The sequence below is a fragment of the Plectropomus leopardus genome, chromosome 17, assembly GCF_008729295.1.
Source record: "Plectropomus leopardus isolate mb chromosome 17, YSFRI_Pleo_2.0, whole genome shotgun sequence".
Lineage (NCBI taxonomy): Eukaryota > Metazoa > Chordata > Actinopteri > Perciformes > Serranidae > Plectropomus > Plectropomus leopardus.
The window spans coordinates 12,487,409-12,510,994 of NC_056479.1; the positions used below are offsets into that span (position 1 = coordinate 12,487,409).

At 42.1% G+C, this 23,586-nt stretch overlaps 2 protein-coding genes and 1 long non-coding RNA gene across 3 annotated transcripts; 2 read left to right on the forward strand and 1 right to left on the reverse strand.

Annotated features, from left to right (window-relative positions):
* Positions 1–1,274: 1,274 nt before the first annotated feature.
* wnt9b (wingless-type MMTV integration site family, member 9B) lies at positions 1,275–7,446 on the forward strand. Its single transcript, XM_042505420.1, has 4 exons — positions 1,275–1,441; positions 1,898–2,151; positions 3,852–4,117; positions 5,482–7,446. The coding sequence occupies exons 1-4, from the start codon at positions 1,356–1,358 to the stop codon at positions 5,941–5,943; spliced, it is 1,068 nt and encodes a 355-aa protein (XP_042361354.1). The 5' UTR covers positions 1,275–1,355; the 3' UTR covers positions 5,944–7,446.
* Positions 7,447–11,109: 3,663 nt separating this feature from the next.
* Positions 11,110–17,454, reverse strand: LOC121956072. The gene is made up of 3 exons (XR_006106666.1): positions 17,426–17,454; positions 16,861–16,991; positions 11,110–11,245 (listed from the first exon to the last, which is right to left on the reverse strand). It is a non-coding gene; the product is annotated as an uncharacterized LOC121956072 (long non-coding RNA).
* A 720-nt stretch (positions 17,455–18,174) lies between these two features.
* On the forward strand, positions 18,175–23,444 carry gosr2 (golgi SNAP receptor complex member 2). The gene is made up of 6 exons (XM_042505820.1): positions 18,175–18,339; positions 18,566–18,630; positions 19,409–19,517; positions 20,020–20,152; positions 20,394–20,534; positions 21,983–23,444. The coding sequence occupies exons 1-6, from the start codon at positions 18,311–18,313 to the stop codon at positions 22,142–22,144; spliced, it is 639 nt and encodes a 212-aa protein (XP_042361754.1). The 5' UTR covers positions 18,175–18,310; the 3' UTR covers positions 22,145–23,444.
* Positions 23,445–23,586: the final 142 nt, after the last annotated feature.

Sequence of the window (23,586 nt, forward strand, 5' to 3'; positions counted from 1 at the left end):
TCAATTACTCGATCGCCAAAAACATATTCGGCAGCAGCTTCATAATCCATTATTTGGTTATTGTTACACGATTCTTATTAATAATATTTCTGATTTAAATGGCACATATTGTAATAATAATCATCATCAATCATTATCATCATCATCATCATTATTATTATTATTGTTGTTGTTGTTGTTGTTGTTGTTGTTGTTGTTGTTAGTTGTTTTCTTTGTTTCATATGATATACATTTTGGGGATGTAGACTGTTAGTTGCACAAGAGCAGCCATATTTTTTTAATCACCCAATCAAAAATGATCTCCTATATCTCCTAAAATGTGATCTTAATCTAACTGCATAAAATCCATAAATATTCACCGCTTGAATTTCTATATTGAACCCACTAGATGGGGCTCCATTCATGTTTTTTTTTTCTCTGACGGACCAATGAAGTTTGAAAGTACATGGATTGTGTAGTTTGGCTGGGACATCGGGGTATAGGTCCTTTAATAACATACTGCATGTTTGTGTCCTTTAATCATCATGGATCATTGACTTCTCATCCATAGGGTTCTCCTGAAGGCTGTGCTTTAATTTGTTTGAAAGATTGGTGGATTTTGCAGCCTAATTGCGATAATTATAATGCAATAACATATATCTAAACGGAGGACATTCTCGTTTTGCTTTCTCTATGGTCAAGGACAGTTCAGAGGGGATGTATGCAGCCCTTGTGGGTTGAACTTGGGATCTGGTGAAGCTGCAGACTCTGATCATGAAACCATCTTGCTGCTTTTGAAGACGCCGAATCATATTTAGAAGAAGACTGATCAACAGAATGTACGCGGGGAAAAAAATCGGAGTGGAAAATCTTCGTAAATACATGATGTGTTGAGACAGTCTAACCACGAATAAAAACGAACAAACTCTGACATCAAAGAACATTATTTTTTTAGATGCCTTGTTTCCCTGATCATTAGATCTATCTCTCTTTGGATCTATCCTCTATCGAGGTTGTGATTCACGTGTGTAACCAGAATACCTGGAGACGTGAACATCCTTACGATGGGTACCCAGATTTTCTGTATCACAGCAGGTAAACCGAGCTCACTTTGCAGCTCCGTCCACCTGGGTGGCGTTGCAGAGGGAGGGAACATACAGTAACAATACTGAGAGACTCCAATGAGGGTGCAGCAAGATGATGCCCCCCCCCCTATTCCCCAAAGGGCCCTGCCTCCCAGCGGAGAACTGGCCCTGGCGCACCGGATTCAAAGTGTGTGTACATGTGGGGCCGCTTAAAGAGATGCGCCGACCAGACGGCACAGACTTTCTCCGTTGAAGAATCAGCGAGATGAAGAGCAGCGCCAACCCGGCACCATGCGCTCCAGGCTCCCACGGACCGCCTGCTTATTGCGACTCGTTGCACTCTGCATCCTTCTCTCCCACACTGCAGCTTATTTTGGGTCAGCCGATTTTTATTGATGCTCGTTAACTGGTTGCATTTGCTGTTTTAACCCTTACCGGAGATGATAAAGTCAGCCATTACAAACTTTAACCAAATTACGCACGCGTAATTGTGTGCAAACTATTGAGGTAAATTGTCATTATGTTCGAAACCTCTAAAATTTTTCAAATGGTCCTGTTAATTTATTACAATAAACAACCATCGATGTTGGCATGGTGGATGGTGTATCTCAACAGAATTAATCTTAACAGTTTGGCTATTTTTACGCTTTTCCCCTTAATTTATTGTATCACCGTTCATTTTTTCCCGTTTTATTGTATCAATCTAAAAACTTTTTTTTTCGTTTAATTTGATGGAATAATTCATGGGTAAACTATACCGTGATAGTATAGTTTATTTAAAAGGCTTAAAATGCAACTTGCCAGACATACGTGCTCTTTCTTTCTCCTCCAAGGCTGACAGGTCGGGAGCCCTTGGTATTTCTACCAAGTCCGTTTTCCAATGAAGCTCCGACAGGAAAGGCCCACCTGAAGCAGTGCGAGCAGATGACTCTGACCAGGCGACAGAAGAGGCTGTGTCGCAGGGAGCCCGGTCTGGCCGAGACGCTGCGGGAGTCGGTGCGCCTCAGTCTGCTGGAGTGTCGCTATCAGTTCAGGAATGAGCGCTGGAACTGCAGTCTGGACGGCCGGGGGAGCCTCCTGAAGAGAGGTTAGCCTAAAATTTATATTACTATTACTATTATAATTATTTATTTATTTTTACAGTTTTAGCACTTCGGTTGACCTCATTCAAGTTGCATATATTTCCTGATCTTTATGTATCTTTATCCTTATTTACCCTAAAATGTGACGAAAGTGCAAAGCTGCCTTCTTTTTAAATCTTCATCACTCTCTTGACGGTGACATGCACCATCTATTCTGCTAAAGCGTCTCTGAACAGCAAAATGGGGTGCTGAGACACATCTGCTTGCATGTAATTAATTTAATCAAAGACAAGTGACTATCAACAACAAAATAGTGAAAAAGGAAAAAAACATAATCATTTTTTTTTTTATCTTCAGTTGGGGTTGTTTGAAAAGTTTGGCCCCAAGACTGGAGACAATAATAAAACATTATTTCAGTCTAACTTGAAAAAAAATATTCTTATGTATAGTTTTTATTAATGTTGTGACATATAAGCTACATGTCAACACAGGGCTGTAATTAAATTTAAACATGTAAAGTTGAAATTTTTATATAATAATAATCATGTTAACTATTACAAAAAAACATAAAATTAATATCAATTAATAAATTATGTCAATCTTGAAGAAGAAATTAAAACAAACTAGTTTTTAGATGATCAGTTTTGTTTGTAGGCTATTGGTTGTCACTAATTAAACAGCATACAAATAAGCTTCAAATACTTAAATCACAGCAAACTGTTCTGAGTATTTAGCCAAGCTACATCTGGAGAGATCATTGTGTAAGTTTTGTTATTTATTAGAGTGCTGACAAAGCAACTGTATCTTATCTAAAGTCACAGTTCTTACTGCATGCTTCTGTTACACCACAGCATTTGTAACAATGACGCCAGGAGACACTTCTAAATCACTTTTCTTTGATTTTGTGTCACTCAAGAAGTTCTGCACACCTCCTTGATGACACAACCCTAGAAAAAAGTTTCCAAAAGTTGTGCGCTTGAATACTTTTTTTTTCATGACCTGAAAGAACCATTGATTAGCTACACGTGTAAAAGAAATGCCCATACCAGACTAAATCACCATATTGGATATAACTCAAGTCCCCTGCAGGTCTGCTGTGCACAGAAAACGCTTTATGCATATGGATATCAGTGTGTGGGAGAACATGAACAGGTCAGCATGGAGGTAATGAGGGAGTAGAAAACCAAGAAATGTGGTGTGGTGGAGAGTGCTCAAGCCCCGTGGTTATTTTTATCTCGGGAAAGCGCCCATTCCCAGAGGAAAAGGGTGGCATGATTACCCACTTTCATCTGGGAAAATCCTTCCTAGTCAAAATAATAATTAATTGGATCAAAATATACCCTGGTGACGGCTCTGGGTGAAGCAAATAACAGTGCATAACCAAAAGGAAAGGTCAGAGGAGGAATTATGACACAAGGAAACTTGCAGAATAATGCTGAGGGTGTAGTAAACCATGACAACGTAGTGAGCTCTGTGTAAACATTTAGGCTTAAAGGCTTACTCTGTAGCGCAAAAACATCTTGATGATTGTAAACTGTGAATGAATCCCTTAAGCTATATACAAAGTTCTCACTCAGAACATGTTTTTTTAATGCTACAAATAGCTCTTAAGTTGAAAGCTGTGTTAATTCAGAACATTAAAATTTGTCCTGGAAAAAAAAAAAACAAAATGCTCCTCCTCTAATGTGTTTTACATCTCTCCCAGCATTCAAGGAGACCGCATTCCTTCTGGCGGTGTCCTCTGCGGCGCTGACCCATGCACTCGCCAAAGCGTGCAGCTCGGGTCGAATGGAGAGGTGCACGTGTGACGACTCCCCCGGCATCCAGCATAGAGAAGCGTGGCAGTGGGGGGTCTGTGGCGACAACCTGAAATATAGTACCAAGTTCCTCAAGAAGTTCCTCGGCCAAAAGAAGGTCAGCAAGGACCTAAGGGCTCAAGTCGACGCCCATAACATCAACGTTGGAATTCGGGTGAGTGTGAAACAAACAACGAAACACCCCCCTCATCCATTTATGAAGCTGAAGGCATCTCAAAGATCACCACACCTGAGCTACACTTAGCTCAGTTAGCTGGGCTACGACTTAACATCATCCCCCTGGCACGCTCCAGAGGATACACAATTGTAATCCTCACCTGCATATTTTTCACAGAGCCAGCCAGACAAACGCACCCTTATTTGCAGCCGTCGTTGGCCTTGGTGGATAACACAGAGGCAGAGGGTGAGGCCGTGTAGCAGGGAGACAAGACGGCTGTGGGATCGTTGGAGCCAGGTGTTCTCAGACATGATAAAGCTTGCTGTGCGGGCCTACTGAAAATTAAAGGTCTCATGTCGGAGAGAACGATTATAACCGTGGCCTCTTTTTAATATACGAGCAAGCATTTTTTTCCACTTACTGGATCACTGTGCTCTTCATAAATCCACCTAATGTTCATAACCACCACTGTGTAGCTCTGAAATGATGGGAGGCCCTGGGGTCCCACAGCTCACACCTTGGTAGAATCAGTGGAGACTAACAAAAAAAAACAAAAAAAAACAGGAAGAAGTGAGGGCAATTATCTTATCTCATCTTTACCGAGTTAAATGTTTTTCTCACTTTGCACCGATGTGGCCGAGAGGAGAGCTGCGTTAACAAAAACATGAAGTGGTCGGCACCCCCCTCATCTCTCAGTAATGGTGTTCTGAAGCGCCCGAGGGGTTCATACCTGCAAAGGGAGGAACTGAGCAGCACTTTTCAACTCAGAAGTACCCTCTGGCTCCCTGTGTGTGACCTGTCTCTGGCCCCCGCCAAGACAGCAGCTCTCAGGCTGAGTGATCGCGCTCTCATCGCTGACCATCAAGCTCAGTGAACTATTAACCTGAATCAGGGGCTCCATCGTGAAAGCACTGCTGAATTTCTGTTGGCACTTCTTGCACAGAAATTCTTATCAATGTTTTCCATGAGCAGGCATGTACAAAGAACAGGGTGGAGAGATTCCACTGTCTGCACCGTTTGTCACCTTCGCCTCGGGCTTTAGGAAAGAGAGACAGGAGTGAGGCAGACATAGCTAGTTTCAACACATTGAGAAAAAATAAATTGCAAGAGCTGTCCAAGTGAGAAATGTGAGGGAAATGAAATACGACATTCTGAACAGCCCCCCCTCAATCCATTATGTCAAAATTTTTGACTGAGTTGGGCTAAAGGCACACTATCCCCAAACCGCCACCCCTAACCCCCTACCCACCCTGCAGGAAACTGTCTCACTCCGTCCAGATAGACCTCCCAGATAAGAGGCCAGGTAATGAATCAAACTGAAGGAACTGACATCTCTGCCTTTTTTTCCCCTCCCATCTCAGGCAGTGAAGAGCGGGCTCAAAACAACCTGCAAGTGTCACGGCGTCTCCGGCTCTTGTGCCGTACGGACTTGCTGGAAGCAGCTGTCTCCGTTCCACGACACCGGACGGCTGCTGAAGTACAGGTACGACACCGCAGTGCGAGTGCTGAGTGTCACCAACGCAGCCACTGGAGAGACAGAGCTCGCTGGGCCCCGTCGCCACAGCCAAAGCCTTCGCACTACTGACCTGGTCTACCTGGAGGACTCTCCCAGCTTCTGCAGGCCCTCACGCTTCTCCCCAGGCACAGGCGGCCGGTCGTGTGCCAAAGACACTAGCTGCCAGAGTCTGTGCTGTGGACGTGGTTATAACACGGCCATGCGCCTCACCAGCCTGTCGTGTCACTGCCAGGTACGCTGGTGCTGCCATGTGGAGTGTCAGACATGTGTGAGAGAGGAGGAGGTGTACACCTGCAAAAACGCATAACAAATGATGAGATAGAAGAATATAGGCTGAATGCAAAGGCTGGCAAAAGAATGATCCATTGGAAAAAAAAACTGAACTATAAGCTCCTGTAGACAATTCATACAGAGGTCTCACAACAGAGCGTGTCTGTGCAGATCTCCCCTCTGACCTGCATGTTATTTCGGGAGGAAAACACAAATGTAACTTTATAACAATGCTGGTTATTTGCTAATCATCACTGATTTGATATGCAGCAGCTTACTGTAGGTGAGTTTTCAAACTGCTCTGCTTTTCTTTCGCTGGATGCACTGAAAGCCTCTGGGACGGAGGGAAACAAGCTCTTAAACAGGTACTGGACTGAACTGGACAGCAGTATGATGCCAAACCCTGACTGCAAGGGAGCTCTGACAGAGACTTTGTTGTATTGTAATTGGCCCCTTCCACTTGACTATTTATTGTATCAGTCATTGTGTCTGTTGTACTGCTGCTTTATACTTTAACCTTCTTGTAATTGCCACTGAGGCTAAAATGGCCTTAAAAGGAATCCAGCTGTCTGTCTTTCTGTCTGCTGTGGAGAACTTTTAGGAGTTTGTTTCTGATTAAAAAAGCACTTAAGTTGCTCTTGTTACGTATTATAAAAAAGTGTATAATTAATCATAGAAAAAAAGTTGAAATATATGTTTAAACAGAATCACTGGAAGCTTCGAGGAGTGCCACTGATAAACATTGTAATATGTATTAACAGGGTTATTGTGTAAAGAAACAAGCTGGGTTTCAGTTGCTCTTATGGAAATGTCTATGGAAATCTCTACATGCAGCCTAATATGTGCTCAACAGAACAAAGGGAAATACCCGGGCTAATAGCGAGGGAACCACCAAACACTGTCTTTGAAAAGAATGAAAAACATTTCATTTCTAAACACACCAGCTCTATTTTTAGAAGCACACATTGTGATTTACTTTCAAGTTTAAATTGCCCTACTGAACCATTTCAGGGTCTAATTTAGCCACATCTTTGTTCTAAATGCCTTTGAAGAGGGATAATTATGCTCTTTGTTTTTTCCAAATTGCTAATCAAAGAAAATTCCCATGTTTACTCACTTATCCTTACATGCAAGAAAACTCTAAAGTGTCCATGTGTGCAGGTCAGAAGTGCACATTGCACCCCGGAGGTTTATTTTATTGGCCAGTAGATGTTTTGTTTGAGTGATTCTGAACTGTATATATGATATGAATATAACTCATGTCAGGGCTCCAGGCATATGACAATGTGGAATCGTAATTTTTCTACCTCACTTCATCTTTTTGGCAAATATCAGCAAGATTTATTAGCTATGCAGAGTTATGTCCCACCCTTTGCATTTGTTTTAGAGGTCATATTTTAGATTTTGTATAGTTCTTTTGAATTTTGGTTATACATATCTCCAGATTTCAAATGTTTTTTGATGTTTTTTTTAAAAAACCTTTTTGCATAACATTCTTATTTAAAATAAATAAGATTAATAAATGGATGTGGATTTGTAATAGCTGCGTGTTTGTTGTGTCTTGCTCAGCTGCCTCAGGCAGTCACCCTCAACCGTGCACACACACTCCACACGCAACAGCAATACACCTGCCTGCAACTCTGTGCCCTTTATCTATCAAGCAAAACCACTTCCTGCTGATACTGCCCTGCCCCCTCTTTTCATCTGAAAGGACTGTGGTCTTGCTGCATCACCCATAACCACCTAGTAAAAGGTGGGTGAGTGGGTGGAGGACACGCATACAGATGTTGTGCCTCCAGCCTGCACACCAACCACTACCACGATCATAATAACGATGATGAGAAAGATGATGACTAAGAAGAATGCCGTCTTACTGAGCGTTTGACCCTAAATTCACCATTAGAAAGTAACATCAGGCCGCCCCAGAATGAGGATGAGAGCAGTTTACGCGCTATTATCCGTGAATCATAACTTTCCACTCATTTGCGAGGCATCAGTGAACCTGCAACACACAGAGGGCTATTGTATGAAGTATTTATAGTGTGCGCTCTGGTACTTTTGATGTTGCTCTCTAATTACTATGATTACACATTATTATTCCTTATTAGAACATCAACTAGAGACCCCAAGTATTGCAGTGAATTATAGGACAGTTTCAAAATTACTAAGTTGTTCTCATAGGTTTAATGAACTTATAATGGATGTACTGTATATTAAATTGTTGGAGCAAATTATCTCTAAGTGTGATGGGTATACTGTATGCCTCGTGGGCAAGAATCTGCAATTTGTATGTGATGAAAAAATGTGATGAAACTATAAAATGGGACAAATGTCGCTCAATTTAAACCATATGACAAGGGGTAAATAAGTAACCCAGATGTCCAAAGAAAAAGTTCTTTTTATATGCTTCTGCAAACTACTAATACATTTGCACATTTCGTATGCATAATATCAGCATTTCTAAAGTGACATGATACTGTACATAAGCTAAATTTTTTCAGTGGTATGTCAGCCAAGCTGCAGATCACTGTTCAAAACAAACAACACTTATTTGGTGACCCTCTGAGGCATTTCCAACTGTGTTTTTGGCACCAAACCTGAGGTGTTAGTGCCCTGCTGCAGGCCCCCGCAGAAGCCCGCCAAGCAGCAGACCACTTTCTGAAACCAACATCACCAACTGTGACGCTCCAACTGGTGACTCAGATGTTTCCCAGCAGCATTTGTGCCAAGCTGCAGACTGCTGCACACCACTGTTTAAAACCAACAACATTGGTTGTTTTTTGACAACGCTTCATGGCGTTTTGACTGGTGTTTGTGGCTCCAAACATGGGCATTTGTTACTGGCACATTGCACAGTTTCCCAGCTGCATTTTTGCCAAGTTGCAGACCACTACAGATAACTGTTTGAAACCAACACTACTAGCTGTTTTTTGACAACCCTTAATGGCACCACCACTGATGTTTGTCACTGACACATTGTGGTGTTTCAAAGCAGAGAATGTGCCAAGCTGAAGACCACCGTTCGAAACCAACAACACCAGTTGGCACCAAACCCCGGTGTTTTTTACCACCACATGACGACATTTCATCTGTGCCTCTGAACATTGGTGTTTGAAGTCAAAACATGACACTCTACCATTACCAACCATTACCAGGTGAATTTTGTGCCTAAACCTAACCACACCTTCAGCATTGTTGAGAAGCGTAAAGTTTCAATATATCCACTACAAAATAATGTACAAATGTAAACATCAATCAATGGTTTGCAAAAAAAATGATACAAGGAAAAAATATCAACATATTCCCTGACAATTGGGTTTAAGGTTTTTCTTGTATAACAAAGAGAATTTTTGTAACTGTAGAAAAGAAACCTTTCTTCTTTCTTTCTACATCTATTTAAAAATTCATTTGTACATTCATCGTCATTTATGTACTCACAAAATTATTTAAAAGCTACTTTTTTAGATTCCAAAAATGCAGTGATAAGTGCTTTAAAAAGCAGTCTGTCCAGCATTAAAATTCTTATCTTTCCAGAATGAAAACAGTGTATCTGTAAAGTGATGGATTAATTGTTCCTTCGTGGGTTGAGAAAATTCTCCCACTTCTGAAGTTTAATACACCATTTAAAAACTTAACTGGCTTTAAGAAAATACCATCACAAAGCTGAAAACAATGTTGTTTTTCTTAGCCCACAAAAAGTTGACATTCTTGAGATATGTGGTTTTTACTAGACAGCAATAATATGTTTTTGTCTGTCTAATAACAACAGCATTATATTACCAATATAAACCTTTACTTGTATCCTTTGCTTCAATATTAATTTCCCCTCCTGGACAATAAAGTTGAAAAACGTCAGTTGAGTGATACATAAATGCGTCAGCCGCCAGGTCAAACAAGTTCATATTCTGAGATTACTGACTCACTATATTAACCTGTCATATTATAATATTCCAGATCAATATTTAACTTTATTCAACATGAATGCTGTATTTTTTTTTTTTTAAAAAAAAGTCATGTTCTTCTAAGCAGAGCTGTGGGATAAGAGGGAGAAGTGTGTCACAGAGAGCAGGGTGGACCGGGGTTGAGATATTGAGGGACATAAAGGAAAAAGATGAGGATGGAGGGATGAGAAGGGATAGTTTGTGGCCCCAGGAGGCCTATCCCCTGCTGCTGCTGTTGTTGTTTTATAATGAACTCCTAAAGCCTTCATTTCCCTCACTACCCTGAGTGGAGGGGGTACAGCGATGGGGGCTGCTGAGTCCACAGCCGGATTCGCACGCACAAGCCCTGAGGGTGGCTGTTTTGAGCGGGGTGGGGGGTTGGACGGAGCAGGGGTGCAATATGCAAGCTCCTCTGTGTGTGTTTGAGACAGTCCTGACAGGAGACAGGTGAGGGCAGAAAGGCTTTTGCATACGTGTGTGTGCATACTTGTCGTGTGCACACCTGTGGTCACTTCAGTGGGAGTGATATGCGTGTGTGTGTGTTTGTAGTCTGGTTTTCCTGTGCGGGCAGTCGGCTCGAGCTTCTCTCTGTCACCCTGAGACACTGAATGACATAAACAATGTAGGGTGACGCTGGCGGTAACACTATCCCTTGTGTCTGCATTGGCCTGGTTCAGGTAAAGGTTACTATGCCGTGCCGCAGCAGTGCACTGCGCTCTGATGGATGAAGATGAACTGGCACACCAGGGCTGAGGCTTTTTCTTTGAGATATGTATTATATTTGCTTTGCTTGGGAAAAAGACATTACCGAAAGCAACATACATAGCTTTGAGGTTTATACATCACTCATTTGTGTAAGAACAGTAGATGTTAACTGAAGCGTACAAGGCTTGGTAGATACTTTGCTCAAGGACACAAAGCGCAGCCCCGTCCTGTAATCGGAACCTCTGAGCCTCAGGTCAAACATCTAAACCCGACAAGACTTCCGCCTCTGAAGAGAAGGTGCTTAGATAGCATCAGCGCTGGGCCTAATCCCCACAAACACCCTGACATGGCATAAAGAGAAAATGAAATGATGAAGAGGATGAGGAGGGAAATGGATTTGGTGCCGAAAAAGAGGGAGAAGAGAGAGAGAGACGGAGAGTTGTGAATACGGCATGGGGTAGGAATTTGGAATGTGAAATGACTAATGCAATTGCTCAACCCACAACAAGAACATGCACTGCCTAGAGCTATGACAAGGCTGAGTGCATACCTCTATGGGGGGGCCTAACGCAGAGGCTGGGGTGGACTGGGATGGTGGCAGGGCTCCTCACAATGACGCATGAGTGCAGAGAAGGTGTAGACATGGGTGATGGTCAGTTGAATGGGCAGAGGGTTTAAATGATGGATTTTTGCCTGAGGACAGAGGAAAAAAGGATTCGAATAGAAGTAAAGTACAATAGGAACAGTAATGAAGTTTATTACACAAGATGTAAGCAAACAAAAAAAGTTTTCTACTTCCAAAAGACATGTGGTGTCAACCAGAGTGACATGAGTGAGAGTGACATTTTGTACAGACATTCATGGTCATCAGGTCAGGAATCCTACCGACTTTGGTGACTTTTTCTCTTTTATCAGGTCAAAATATTCACCTGCATAATTCATGACTTTACCATCAGTAAACAGCTGAAGCAGCCAGTTAGCAAATGTTAGCTTGCTAAGCATCCTAAGTTCTGGTGAACATGGTAAACATTATAACCCCTGAACATCAACATGTTAGCTTTGTCTAGAACTGTAGTCAAGACCAACTTAATCAGGTCCAAGTCAAGTCCAAGACCAGATCCAGTTGAGTCAAAACAAAGTCCAAAGGCACTAAAGACCAAGTCAAGAGTGAGTTTGAGAAAACTGAGTCCTGTTTAAGGAGCTTGGCTTTAAGGAGCTGGAGCCTATCCCAGCTGTCATTGGGTGAGAGGCAGGGTACACCCTGGACAGGTTTCCAGACTATCACGGGGCTGAGACACAGAGACAGACAAGCATTCACGCTCACATTCACACCTCGGGGCAATTTAGAGTCACCAATTAACCTGCATGTCTTTGGAATGTGGGAGGAAGCCGGAGAACCAGGAGAAAACCCACACTGACACGGGGAGAACATGCAAACTCCACACAGAAGGCCCCCCATCCACCCAAGGTCTGTACCTCGCCCTAACACAGGTTCAAACTTGGGACCTTCTTGCTGTGAGGTGACAGTGCTAACCACAACACCACCATGCTGTCCTGACGCAGACCTGCAGCTTCAAAACATTGCTTGCAAAACTGGGGCAATGCCAGAGAAGAAGAGTCAGAGGTAGGGTTTTGTTTTTTTTAATCACAAATCATAATTAAGGCAAAAATCTGTGCATGCTGAATCAGCAGCCAGGGACAAGTTGACCAAGACAATTCCAAGTCTAATAACGCACGAGACCAAGACAAGTTCATGACTTCTCGAGACCGGATTTTACACCTAGACGGGACTCGAGCACCACCGCCCATCACAAAGATAATCAACAGGTCGATCAATTAAACTGATTGTTAGCTGCAACTCTATTCGGTTCACAAAGAGATGCACACTGGTGCTTTGGCCTTCCTGTTTACTGGTCACTCTAACCACCCTCCCTAGCTGGCTTTGTTAAACAGTAGTGTGTAAAATTAACATAATAAATAGATGTTTTTGACAAGTGAACCTGAAAAAAAAGCAAAAACATAAACAGACGGCTGGGTGCTCTCGGGATGTGGTTAACTGCTATCAAAAAGACAAAGCACAGCACATGAGATAGGGCAGCGCACTGCACAAGTAGTGTGCAGTGCACTGTGAACTGATTTCACACAGCAAAAATGGCCTGCAAATGTTTACTGGAGCCCCCCTTGACCAGACCATGGTGAGGCCCCCCAGTGGGAAGCTCCTGGGGGAGTCTGTTCCCATGCTGCACCACTGAAACACCTGCAGCGCAAACGGCAGGGTTTACATCGCGGCTGCTGTGATAGGACATGATAAGACCTCACACACCTTCATAACTGACTCCTCCGTCTTTCTCTCAGCTGCGCTCATGCACACACACATGCGCACACACACACACACACACACACACACACACACACACACACTTTGACCTCCATTACAACAGAAACAAAACTTTCCCAGATCAACATTGTCCAATGGAGAAAAACACAGATAAAGCGAAGAGTTCTCTCTGTTCTCTCAACCAGCCACATCTCCAGAAAAAAAAGTCTGGAATGTCATCTGTGATCTTTTTAAATTTTTTTTTTTGAATATCTGCACAGTTATACTATCTGTCGTCTTTATGTCCAGGTTTGCTCTTACTCATTAAATCATCACTGTCATAAAATATACACAATGCTGTGCCATCAGAATCAATTATCCTTCAAACACTGTGAACTGCACACTGACACATACGATCTGATCATGAGAGTGTAGCTGTGAGTTGGTGCATGACTGTGGGCATGAAGCTGTCAGACAGGGGAAGCCCAGCAACAGCCCTCCGTGCCATGTTGCTGTTTGTGTTCCCATCCCTGCTGAGCTGTCATCCAACCGCAGAGGGTGGACGGCATCTCTCATCCACGGAGGTCTGGGTGTCACAGGTGGTATGGCCACAGGGCTTTGCATGTGTGTGTTTGTGTGTGTGTGTGTGTGTGTGTGTGTGTGTGTGTGTGTGTGTGTGTGTGTGTGTGTGTGTGTGTGTGTGTGTGTGTGTGTGTGTGTGTGTGTGTGTGTGTCTGACAGCTGTATGATCACTCTATCCTCTTTCAGGTCAGACTAAATAAAGCTGGGAGGAAGAACACAATCGAGAAACAACGAGGGTTGATCGCCTTCTGTCATTGGGAAAGACACTAATTTCTTCACTCAGTAAACACATACTGTAAAAAATAAATGCCAAATAAACACATTTACAAAATTCTAACATTAAATAATATCAGTTAATAACTATTATTTGTAACTCCAAATAACCTACAGTCATAGAGATATTATGAGACAACAGGCCCCTGGACACTGATAAGGTTACAAACCCCTCCCACAGAGGAACTACAAGAGATACAGAAAAACCACAGTAGTCATTCTGTGTCTGTTTGTGGTCATTATTTGTCTATTTGAGGCTATTTTTGCAAAATTGTGTGGTCACTTCACATCTCTTTGCGGCTGTTTTGCAACACTTTGTGGTGATTTAGCACAACATTTTGCATGTCTTTGGGATTTTTTTGCAACTCTTTCATGTCATTTAGCATTTTTGACGATGATTTTGCATTACTTTTGGGTCATTTTGCATGCCGTTGTGATTGTTTTGCAGCTCTCTGAAGTCATTTTGCATCTTTATATGGTCATTTTGCATCTCTGTTTGGTCATTTTGCATCTCTTTGTGGTAGTTTTAAATCTCTTTGTAGTCATTTTGCTTCTTTTGTGGTTGTTTTAGATCTCTAGTTGTTTTTTCCATTTTGTGGGTTGTTTTGCATCTCTTCACAGCTCTCTTGTGTCCCTTTGTAGTCATTTTATGTCTCTTTATTATAGTTTTACATCTCTGAGATCATTAAGCATCGCTTTGCAGTCATTTAGCATTTTGGAGGGTTGTTTTGCATGTTTTCGGGGCTGTTTTGTGTCTCTTTCTAGCTGTTTTGCACCTTGTTGTAGTAGTTTAGCATTACTTTGAAGTGTTTTCCCTGTTTTTTTTTTTGTTTGCATCTCTTTACACTTGTTTTGTGTCTCTTTGTAGTCATTTTGTGCTCTTTGTAGTAGTTTTGCCTCTTTCTATGATCATTTAGCATCATTTTTGCATTCCCTGGGACTTGTTTTGCATCTCTTTATGGCTGTTTTGTGTCATTTTGCATGTTTTTGTAGTATTTATGCATTTTTGCATGCATGTATTATTCTTTTGAGGCATTTTCCCTTTAGTTTATAGGACAGTGTGAGAGAGACAGGAAAGGTGGGAGAGAAGGGGGAATGACATGCAGCACAGGGCCAACAAGCTGGACTTGAACCCGGGCTGCTGCAGAAATTAATTTGTGTCTCTTTGAGATTGCTGTTTGCTGGCATTTCTTGTAGCCTTTTTGTGTGTCCTAACAGCAGTTGTGTCTCTTTGTAGACTGTGTGGTTGTTTTAATGGACTTTGTGGCATCACTTTATACAGAGGAAGCTGACTACCTATAATCTTTCTACTGAGATGGGGCATGTGCCACCCCTGGCCACCCCCCTGGCCCCGCCTCTAGACCCCTTTCCCACCAGAACCCACTGAGACACCGGGAGCTTATGAGTTTCTCCTGTCATCTCTGACAGGCCCTCATTTGCTTTCATTCAGCGTCTCATCACAGCTTCAAAGACGAGTGGATCATCTCCCTCGGGGGGAGTGAGAAGATCAGTGTGCCTTCAAAAAATGACTGGTATCCAAAAATTGTTGACCCAAGGCGCTTTTGCTCCTCATAATTGGCTTCTTCACTCTGTCTGTCTTGGGCAATCATTGAAAAGTTATGATGTATTATATTGCCTGGAAAACATCATTAAGTACGTTGTGTAAAAGTGATTCAATAACATATCATTTTCTCTTGATGAACAAAACAGTGTTATTGAGGGTGGTAGTCACGGAGTACACTGGGGGCATTCCATCTCCACCAAACAACAACGACTGCTGCCATATTGTCTAACCAGGACAGGGAGACTGATCCAGTGCTAAATTTTGTTTGGTTCCAGCTGGAGCCCCCAACGGAGCAAAGCCTGGAACAAGGAAATAACATTCTTTCACGATCCAGTGAGGCGGCCACACACGAACACACACACACAAACAAAAATTATGAATACCTCAATATTTCTGCAACTGGGTCCATCTGCATTAAAATAGACATAGAGCACAATTTTGGGATACACTTGCCTCTGAGTGTATCTTAAGTAAAGCACTTAAAGGTCATCAAGCTGTGAGGTTACAGAACTTAAACTTCTAGGAGAACGCAAATGGCCCTTTCTATCTTTTCATAACAACTTTCCTTAAAATTTGTAAAAAAACAAAAACAAACAAACAAACAAACCTAGAGATATACTGATAATGAACAACACACACACACGTGTCTACAATGTGCTTTCTCAGTGAAGGTAATTGGACAGGACCCTAACTTTGCATGTGCATTAAACTATGCGATGACAAACTAGGCGTAACCATGTGTGATCTCTCGGTCAGTCGGAGTGGCGTGTTCGTGCTCCACACCTGGAGTCTGGATTCCAGTTTGTGCCCGTGGTGCTCAGGTGTGGAGGAACACCAGTAAGCTCATCTCATCCTTTCCTCAGGGCTCAAAGATAAAGGACAGATGGAGAGAACCCCACGACCTTGAGAGAGAGACAGAGAAAGAGGGAGGTAAAGGTGCCTCATGCACTGTTTGGAAATGGTTTGACGGGGGCCTTATTTCTCCCTTCCTCTACTTCTTCTCGACTATGAGCAACAGGCTAAAGCTGTGCACATCCAACCAGTGCCCCGAGGATGTGTTATGACAACCGAAAACGGTGAACAGCGAGAGCAAGAAGTGGCATGAACAGATCTCAAGGTTTTTGACATGTGGGGGTGGGTGAAAAGGACCTCTGTTGAGAAGTGTCTAGCCTGAAGATACAACCATCAACTCAAGTACCATCAGGCAGCCGCGGAAAACTGTCTGGGCCAACCTCTGATTGCTGTGCTGAATGAGGTAAACAAACACAGCTATCACTGGCAAACAGGAGCTTGTAACAGCTCATTGCACTAATTAAGCCAAATGATGCTTGAATTTGCTTCGCTTGCTCCTGCGCACAACGATTCTCCCCTCCCAAATCGGTAGCAGAGAGTAAGATGATAGAAGGTTGTAGCAAGGTGATTGGGATGTGGTTTTGTGGAGATGCCAGGCAGCGCCTTAGGATGATTTTTCCTCCTACTAAATCACCAAGGAACTATTGTGAAATTTTCACAGCTTGTTCTGGGAAATCTAATCATGGCACTTTCACACAGTGCTCAACTTCACAAACAAACCTGTCTCCCTCCTCAGACATCCTTTCCGCAGTGACTCTCTTAAAAGTTTGATATCATTAGTTTCGGTGTCTCTGGCCGCAGGCGAGAAGGTAGGCCTCTGGATGGACAGGCAGGAATATTCTGACACCTATCTGTGGAAAAAGAGGATAGCCGTATTAGACTGAATCGGGTGAGCTGACAAAAGATAGCCCCAGGAAATGTTTCTCAAAGTCTTTCCTGTCACATGTCTACATGTCAACAGATTATGCTATATGCTCTCAGAGCTTGTCTAGGGTTGGGGAAAAGGATCTCTGCTATCACACCTGTCAACTATTACCTTTAAGAGCATATCAAATATAATGGAAGATATAGCCTGCAGCCTAGATTTAAATTTGGGGAGTTTAGCATCAATTGAGTAACATGAACGAAAGGTTGACTTGAATACAATGGGGTTAGCCACCACAGCTGAATTCAGTGTCTACATGTAATTCAGTGCTAACATTTGGTGTCCTGTTTCCCCTTTGATTTGAAGTTAAAGACGATTGATAAACTTAAATAGTAATGGAACCTGTATACAGTTTCTTACCAGTACTGAGCGGTACTGACACTTGGTGTTTCTTCAGCATTTTGTGCAAGCCAAAGATCGTTTATTGTGAAACTATAGATATATCACACGCTTGTAATAAAAAAATATATAAATAAAAAAAAAAAAAAAAAACGCTGTGGGGATTGTATGAACGACAGCTAATAATCCGTGTAACTCAAAAAATAAACACAATATAATTAATTTGCTTATTATTTTAGCTAAATCTTACATTTATAAAAGATATGTTTTAAAAAGTTACCTCCATATACCACTTTTAAAAATCAGATCTAGATATATATCTAGTAACATATACTGTGTATATATATATATATATATATATATATAAATTAAGCAAAAACAATTAATTCATGCAGATCTTGTAACTTTATGCTATAATTAACTAGATAAAGCCCCGTGTGTACATACTTGTGTCTTTCATCTATTTTATTTTATTTTTTTAGTCTGTCTTAATTTAATTAGGTAAAATTCTGTGTGTGTTCATACCTGACCACTGAATGTACTGTTTTCAAAACTGTTTACAAAAAGTTGTTTTGTGTTTTTTTTTAAAATCCGCATAACTTTTTTTACCTCACAAAAATGTCAGAGAAATAAGTGCTGCCGAAGCAGTGCAGCGCAGTCTTTCATTTTCAGTGTCCAAAAGTCGAGGCAGAGTGAGCACTCTTCTATTTTTCCCTCTTTTTCGGGTGACGCGACAGAACTTCCGCTTTCCTATTTCCGTACACAAACGCTCTGCTGATGACGTGTACACTCCACTACCGTCGGCTAGCTAGCTGCTAGCTTAGCCACCTGTCAGAATAACGGTGACTTAAATAAAGTAACGTTACAGCGCACAGTGAAACACAGGTTTTCAAGAGATCACGGAAGATGGAGACGCTTTACCATCAAACAAACAAGTAAGTGTGTTTGTAGTCTGTGGAAATTGTTCACACTCTCAGCTAATAGCTTACAAGCTACTTCCCAGTGATTTAACTGCAGACGTAGTTAACTGTAGCAAAATAACAGAATCGTGGTGGTGTTATTGGACACTGAAACCCTCACACAGCTATTATTCTGGCATCATGTCCCACATCTGGTACGCACATACTGGTGCGTCTAACGTTGCATTTTATTTTGGATCAGGCAAATCCAGGAGGTCCAGTCTTTGATGGGAAATCTAGAAAAGACGGATCGTCAGTCAGTACACTGTGAGTACAAAGCTGCATGATTTAAGCTTATACACATTCCGTGTATGACTGTTGTTATGGTACTGTCATCACCCCTCTTTTACAGCAAAACCGACATATAAAAATACAGATGTTTCATCTCCCCCCTCCCTCACATCAGGTTTCCCAACTATAACCCCATGCTACTAGTACAAATATGCGCACGCAGATGTCCAGTCCAGTAGGACCTACTCCTGGGTATAAGGAAAGCAAAAACAATTGCATCTTTTTTTGCTATTTGTTAGCCATATGTCATCACCCCAAAGATGGCTGTCTCCATCGATGGCACCACTTCTCCACGTTCCTCTGAACCGTGTCTTAAATTTCTATTCAGAGACTCCTTATTATGGCTGCGTCCCTGATATAATGACAGGAGGGGAGGTGGTGTCTCCCTGGTTGATTGTTTTGGTGGTTGGTGCCTGCACAATCAGTTCTGGGCCAGGCTGGTGCCAGGACAGGAAGACGTGGGGGTGGGTGCAGTGACAGAAGCTCAAAGGGCAGCAGATAACACCCCCCAGATTTTTTTCCCTGATTTTTTCCCACATTATTCCAAGATTATAATCTCATTTATTTAAAAAAGTGAATGAATTACTTCTTCAAAAATAATACCTTCAAACAAATGTATAACATCCAAAGGAGCATTTTTACCTTATCATTTGGAAAGGCTCCAAAAGGGAAATGTGATGTTTTCCTTCCTGCTATTATACCAGATGAATTGTGAATTGTTTCTGTAATGTTTTTCTTTTTCTCCTGGTTCAAGTGTTAGAGAATGAGCTACAAGCAAGAATCGACCAGATCTTCAATCAATTAGAACGCCTTGAGATCCTGGCCAGCAAGGAGCCACCAAATCGCCGCCAGAATGCCAAATTGTGAGTAAATTGATGATGACCCTAAAGCTCCAGAGCTGGCCAGGGTGAGCTGCATATCTCATAAATGCACAGGACAGCGTGTGGAAGATGAGACAGGCAGTCCTGTCCTGCCCTGTGGCGACTTGGCTCTATGAAAACATTTCCTCAGAAGCCCCGTCATCACCAGCATTCCTGCTGCATTGGGCGAAGACTCATTTCAGAGCTGGGTAAACAGGCCTTAGGGGACACAGTCCACCCCATCCCACATCACTCCTCTGATCTTAGTTGAGCTCTAGTGGGGTCTGAGTGAAGCTGAGAAGAGGGGGAGACTGTGAGGGACTCTTCATTCCAACTGCATGAGATTTGAAGGAAAAGAAATGTTCTCACCAGTCAAAACAAATATGAATAGTTAGAATTACATAGCAGATTTTGTGCAATGATCCGTTGTCATGAAATATATCAAGAAGGTGCACTTTTGTCCACTTGAATCAATATTTTTACTGTATTCTTTACTTACCTTCAGGCGAGTGGACCAGCTTAAGTATGATGTCCAACACCTTCGGACCGCCTTGCAAAACTTCCAGCACCGTCGCTACACCAGAGAGGCCCAGGAGAGAGAGAGGGAGGAGCTCATGAGCCGTACCTTCACGACCAACGTAAGTCTTTAGTACCTTAAAACAGGGTGAAAAGCTGATAATAATATTGTTGCTATCAAGCTCTGGTTGGGCTGAGTAAAGCTGGCAATCATTTTATCAGGCTCTGTGTCTTCTGATAAAAAGAGGGTTGGTATAACTGTGATAGGGCTTCATGAACTTTGACTCTTTGTGTGGTTGACACTTCTTCAGTGTAACATACAAATGCCTCAAGCTGAATAAAAAGTTTGTTCTTGTTCAATAGGACGCAGATACCTCCATCCCCATAGATGAGACCCTACAGTTAAACTCCAACTTGCACAATGCACACAGAGGCATGGACGACCTCCTGGGCAGCGGCAGCAGCATCCTCAACGGTCTCAGAGATCAAAGATCTACATTAAAGGTGCGTGCATGTAGTTTAACACAAGAACTAGAGAAAAGAATATCCATTTGTAGTAGGACAGAGGACCTTCAGCAAGGAACCGGTATAGAACTGCACTCAGTGAAACGAGACGTTTAAACATCTGATCAAGACGTCCCAAAAACAGTTTCACTGCTGAAGTTGTGCCAACGTCCAGGACGTTATCCGGCCAGGAGTTCAACATCCTTCCAACGTCAATTTATGACGTTAATACAAAAAATAACAAGCCAGCATTGACTCAGACATGACTCAAACTCTGGTCTCTGAGGTAAAAATCCTTTGCTTGACTGATTCATCCACAATTTCCTGACTACGTGGACTTTGTCACCCTTTACACTATGTCACCTGACTTTCTGACAGAAAGTTGTACCGTAAGCACCGTACCGTAACCACTGTACCGTAAGCAGCCCCCCACACAACGAGCAGCATCGGAAAAACACTGATTTTTAATGTGAAACTACGCACATATGTTGTTTAAACTGTTTTAATCACCTGATCCGTTTGCTTTGGAGAGGAAGAGACCTCTGCGAATTATCCACCTTTCGGTAAATACCTCCTGAACGATAAACACTGAAAGAATTCTAACCGGGAGTCGATGTTTGGCGTGCAGGAGAAGTTTCAGATGGTTGCAATCTGCAGTCCTCACTCGATGCCACTAAATCACCCACTGCTCATTTAAAACAATGAGACAGGAACATCATTAACGTGTAGATTTGCTTTGTTTTTTTTTATATTAAAAACTGGTGAATAATATTAGTTTTTGTACGCAGAGAGGATGTCAGTGTGGTCGTCTGATCACAACCAAACAATCAAATCGCCAGTGAAATGTTGAATTAACAAAACAAGAACCCCAAAGATGCATTTGATTTTTTCAACGTAACAATGTGATCAATATTTTCTGGTTTGTAAGGATGGTCACCATTTGGCCTCATAGACACGTTGCAATATGTGGCGTCCAACTGGAACCATTTTTGGCCAGGGATACAACGCCACTATGCGACTAACGTTTGCTTGATGTGTTTCCTGGATAGGTAACAGGTTAAACTGTATGTTCGCTGACCCATTTTCTGGCGTCGACATTGATCACAATAGTCTTATTGTTCGTGTGCGTTTGCTCAGCTTGAGCGTGAGTCCTTTTTTTCTGCGGAGGACATGGTCTTCCTGGTTTCGCTTCAGGCCTCCTCTTATCAGGGTGTGTCTGTTGATCAGCACTCAAAGCCCGGTTGTCTAGCCGTGATCTGACAGAGTGGCGCGTCAGGGAGGGCGTTGGCACGCAATGTCTCTCAAAATCAGACGAATTAGTGTTGATGATTACAATGTGTCATGTATTGCTGGGAGTTTCCAAAACATTTCGTGTACTCATGGTCGTCACAGCCAAATCTGGCACATGACCATTACTGCTTACATGGCTGTGTTTCGGCTCTGCACAGGGGACCCATAAGAAGATGCTGGATGTGGCCAACATGTTGGGGCTGTCGAACACGGTGATGAGACTGATCGAAAGGCGAGCGACCCAAGACAAGTTCATCATGATCGGAGGCATGCTGGTGACCTGCATCTTCATGTTCCTGGTGATCAGATACTTGGGTTGACAGCTATCTTTCCGCAGCGGTCGTTTTTCATCACTTGTGGACATTTCTGCAGCACATCATCCCTCATGATATGAAAATTGGCAGAACTGAATTTTTAACATCAGATTTCAGTTGTTTTTTTAAATTGTGCCATTATAGTTTATTTTCCACCATTGAAATTATTTTGGGCACCAGCAAAATGTTAAGGTTAAAGAAGACCTTCATTACTTTCAGTATTTTATTCCACTTGAAGCTGCAAGAGAGTGTTGGACTTATTGATAATGGGTGATAATGGGTGTGCTGTCGTCCTCAGATTACTGTCACTAATCCATAATCTAATTTTTTTTTTTTATCAAAACCACTCTGAAACTGTAAATCTGTGACTACCCAAATAGCTTTTTCATGAATATGTCAGATCTTCATACTCAGCTCGCTTTTGCTTCCATTGAAAAAAGTTTTGTTTTGCTCCTGAATCTGTCAGTAATGTGGTCAGTGTCATTCTGCCTCATAATTTCATAGTAAATAGAAATAGAAATGTGGAAATACTCACAATTCTCCATGAAAACTCCCTGAAGAATCTGTTTCATGATGTATGTAGCATAACAGTGGCAACAATGATCTGTTCAGAAAGACAATGAAAGCAACAATTTGTAACTGTTTGTCATTTCTCTTGGATTTAAAGGTAAAGTTCACCCTAAAGTCAAATATATATATATATATTTTTTTCCTCTTACTGGTAGTATTATTTATCTATCTAGTTTTAGTATGAGTTGCCGAGTGTTGGAGATATTGGCTTCATGTAAGAATAATTTTCTTTCTACCAAACTACACCCACCAGCTTTATCACCGGCAAAAAGGAGGAAGCATGCATCTGCTCATGGATGAGTGGCTCTAGCTGAGATGAGCTGTAACATCAACTAACTCAGTGGTGCTAGCAGTAGCTGCATGTTTCCTTCTGCATTATAATACGGGTGGTGGGTGTTGTTCGGTAGAAAGAAAGTAGTTCCTGAGGATTATTTTAAGTAACCAGGCCATGATTTATGTAAAGATACATTACTGTTGTATTCTTTGGTGCTTTGAGCACTGCAGCCCAAGTGCCATCTAGTTCCATTAAATTGGAGAGAAGGCAGACATCTCTACGGCCAATATCTACAATGTTGTGCAGCTCACACCATTACAGCCTGGACTGATAAAAAGTACTACAGGTAAGAGAAAAAAAATGTTTTTTTTTGTATTTAGGGGTTAACTGTCCCTTTGAGCTTGGGTCTAGTCTCACTATGTTAGTGACCTCTCTGAAATTAATAAAACATGTTTCATTGTCTTGGCACGTCTTCATCTAGCTGCTGGTAACCTGAGCAAAGTGAAGTTAAAACTGAGGGGTGTTTACTCGTCACATCTGTTGATTTACTGCTCTAACTCATATTCCAAGACAACAAGGGCACCATCTAGTGTTTCATGTCTGA

Bases quoted from the DNA above. Each gene is read 5' to 3' on its own strand.
- wnt9b (XM_042505420.1), top strand. From the start codon at position 1,356: ATGCGCTCCAGGCTCCCACGGACCGCCTGCTTATTGCGACTCGTTGCA. The intron at 1,442-1,897 runs GTCAGCCGATTT...TTCTCCTCCAAG, and splicing joins CACACTGCAGCTTATTTTGG to GCTGACAGGTCGGGAGCCCT. The intron at 2,152-3,851 runs GTTAGCCTAAAA...CATCTCTCCCAG, and splicing joins GGGGAGCCTCCTGAAGAGAG to CATTCAAGGAGACCGCATTC.
- gosr2 (XM_042505820.1), top strand. From the start codon at position 18,311: ATGGAGACGCTTTACCATCAAACAAACAA. The intron at 18,340-18,565 runs GTAAGTGTGTTT...ATTTTGGATCAG, and splicing joins CTTTACCATCAAACAAACAA to GCAAATCCAGGAGGTCCAGT. The intron at 20,535-21,982 runs GTGCGTGCATGT...GGCTCTGCACAG, and splicing joins ATCAAAGATCTACATTAAAG to GGGACCCATAAGAAGATGCT.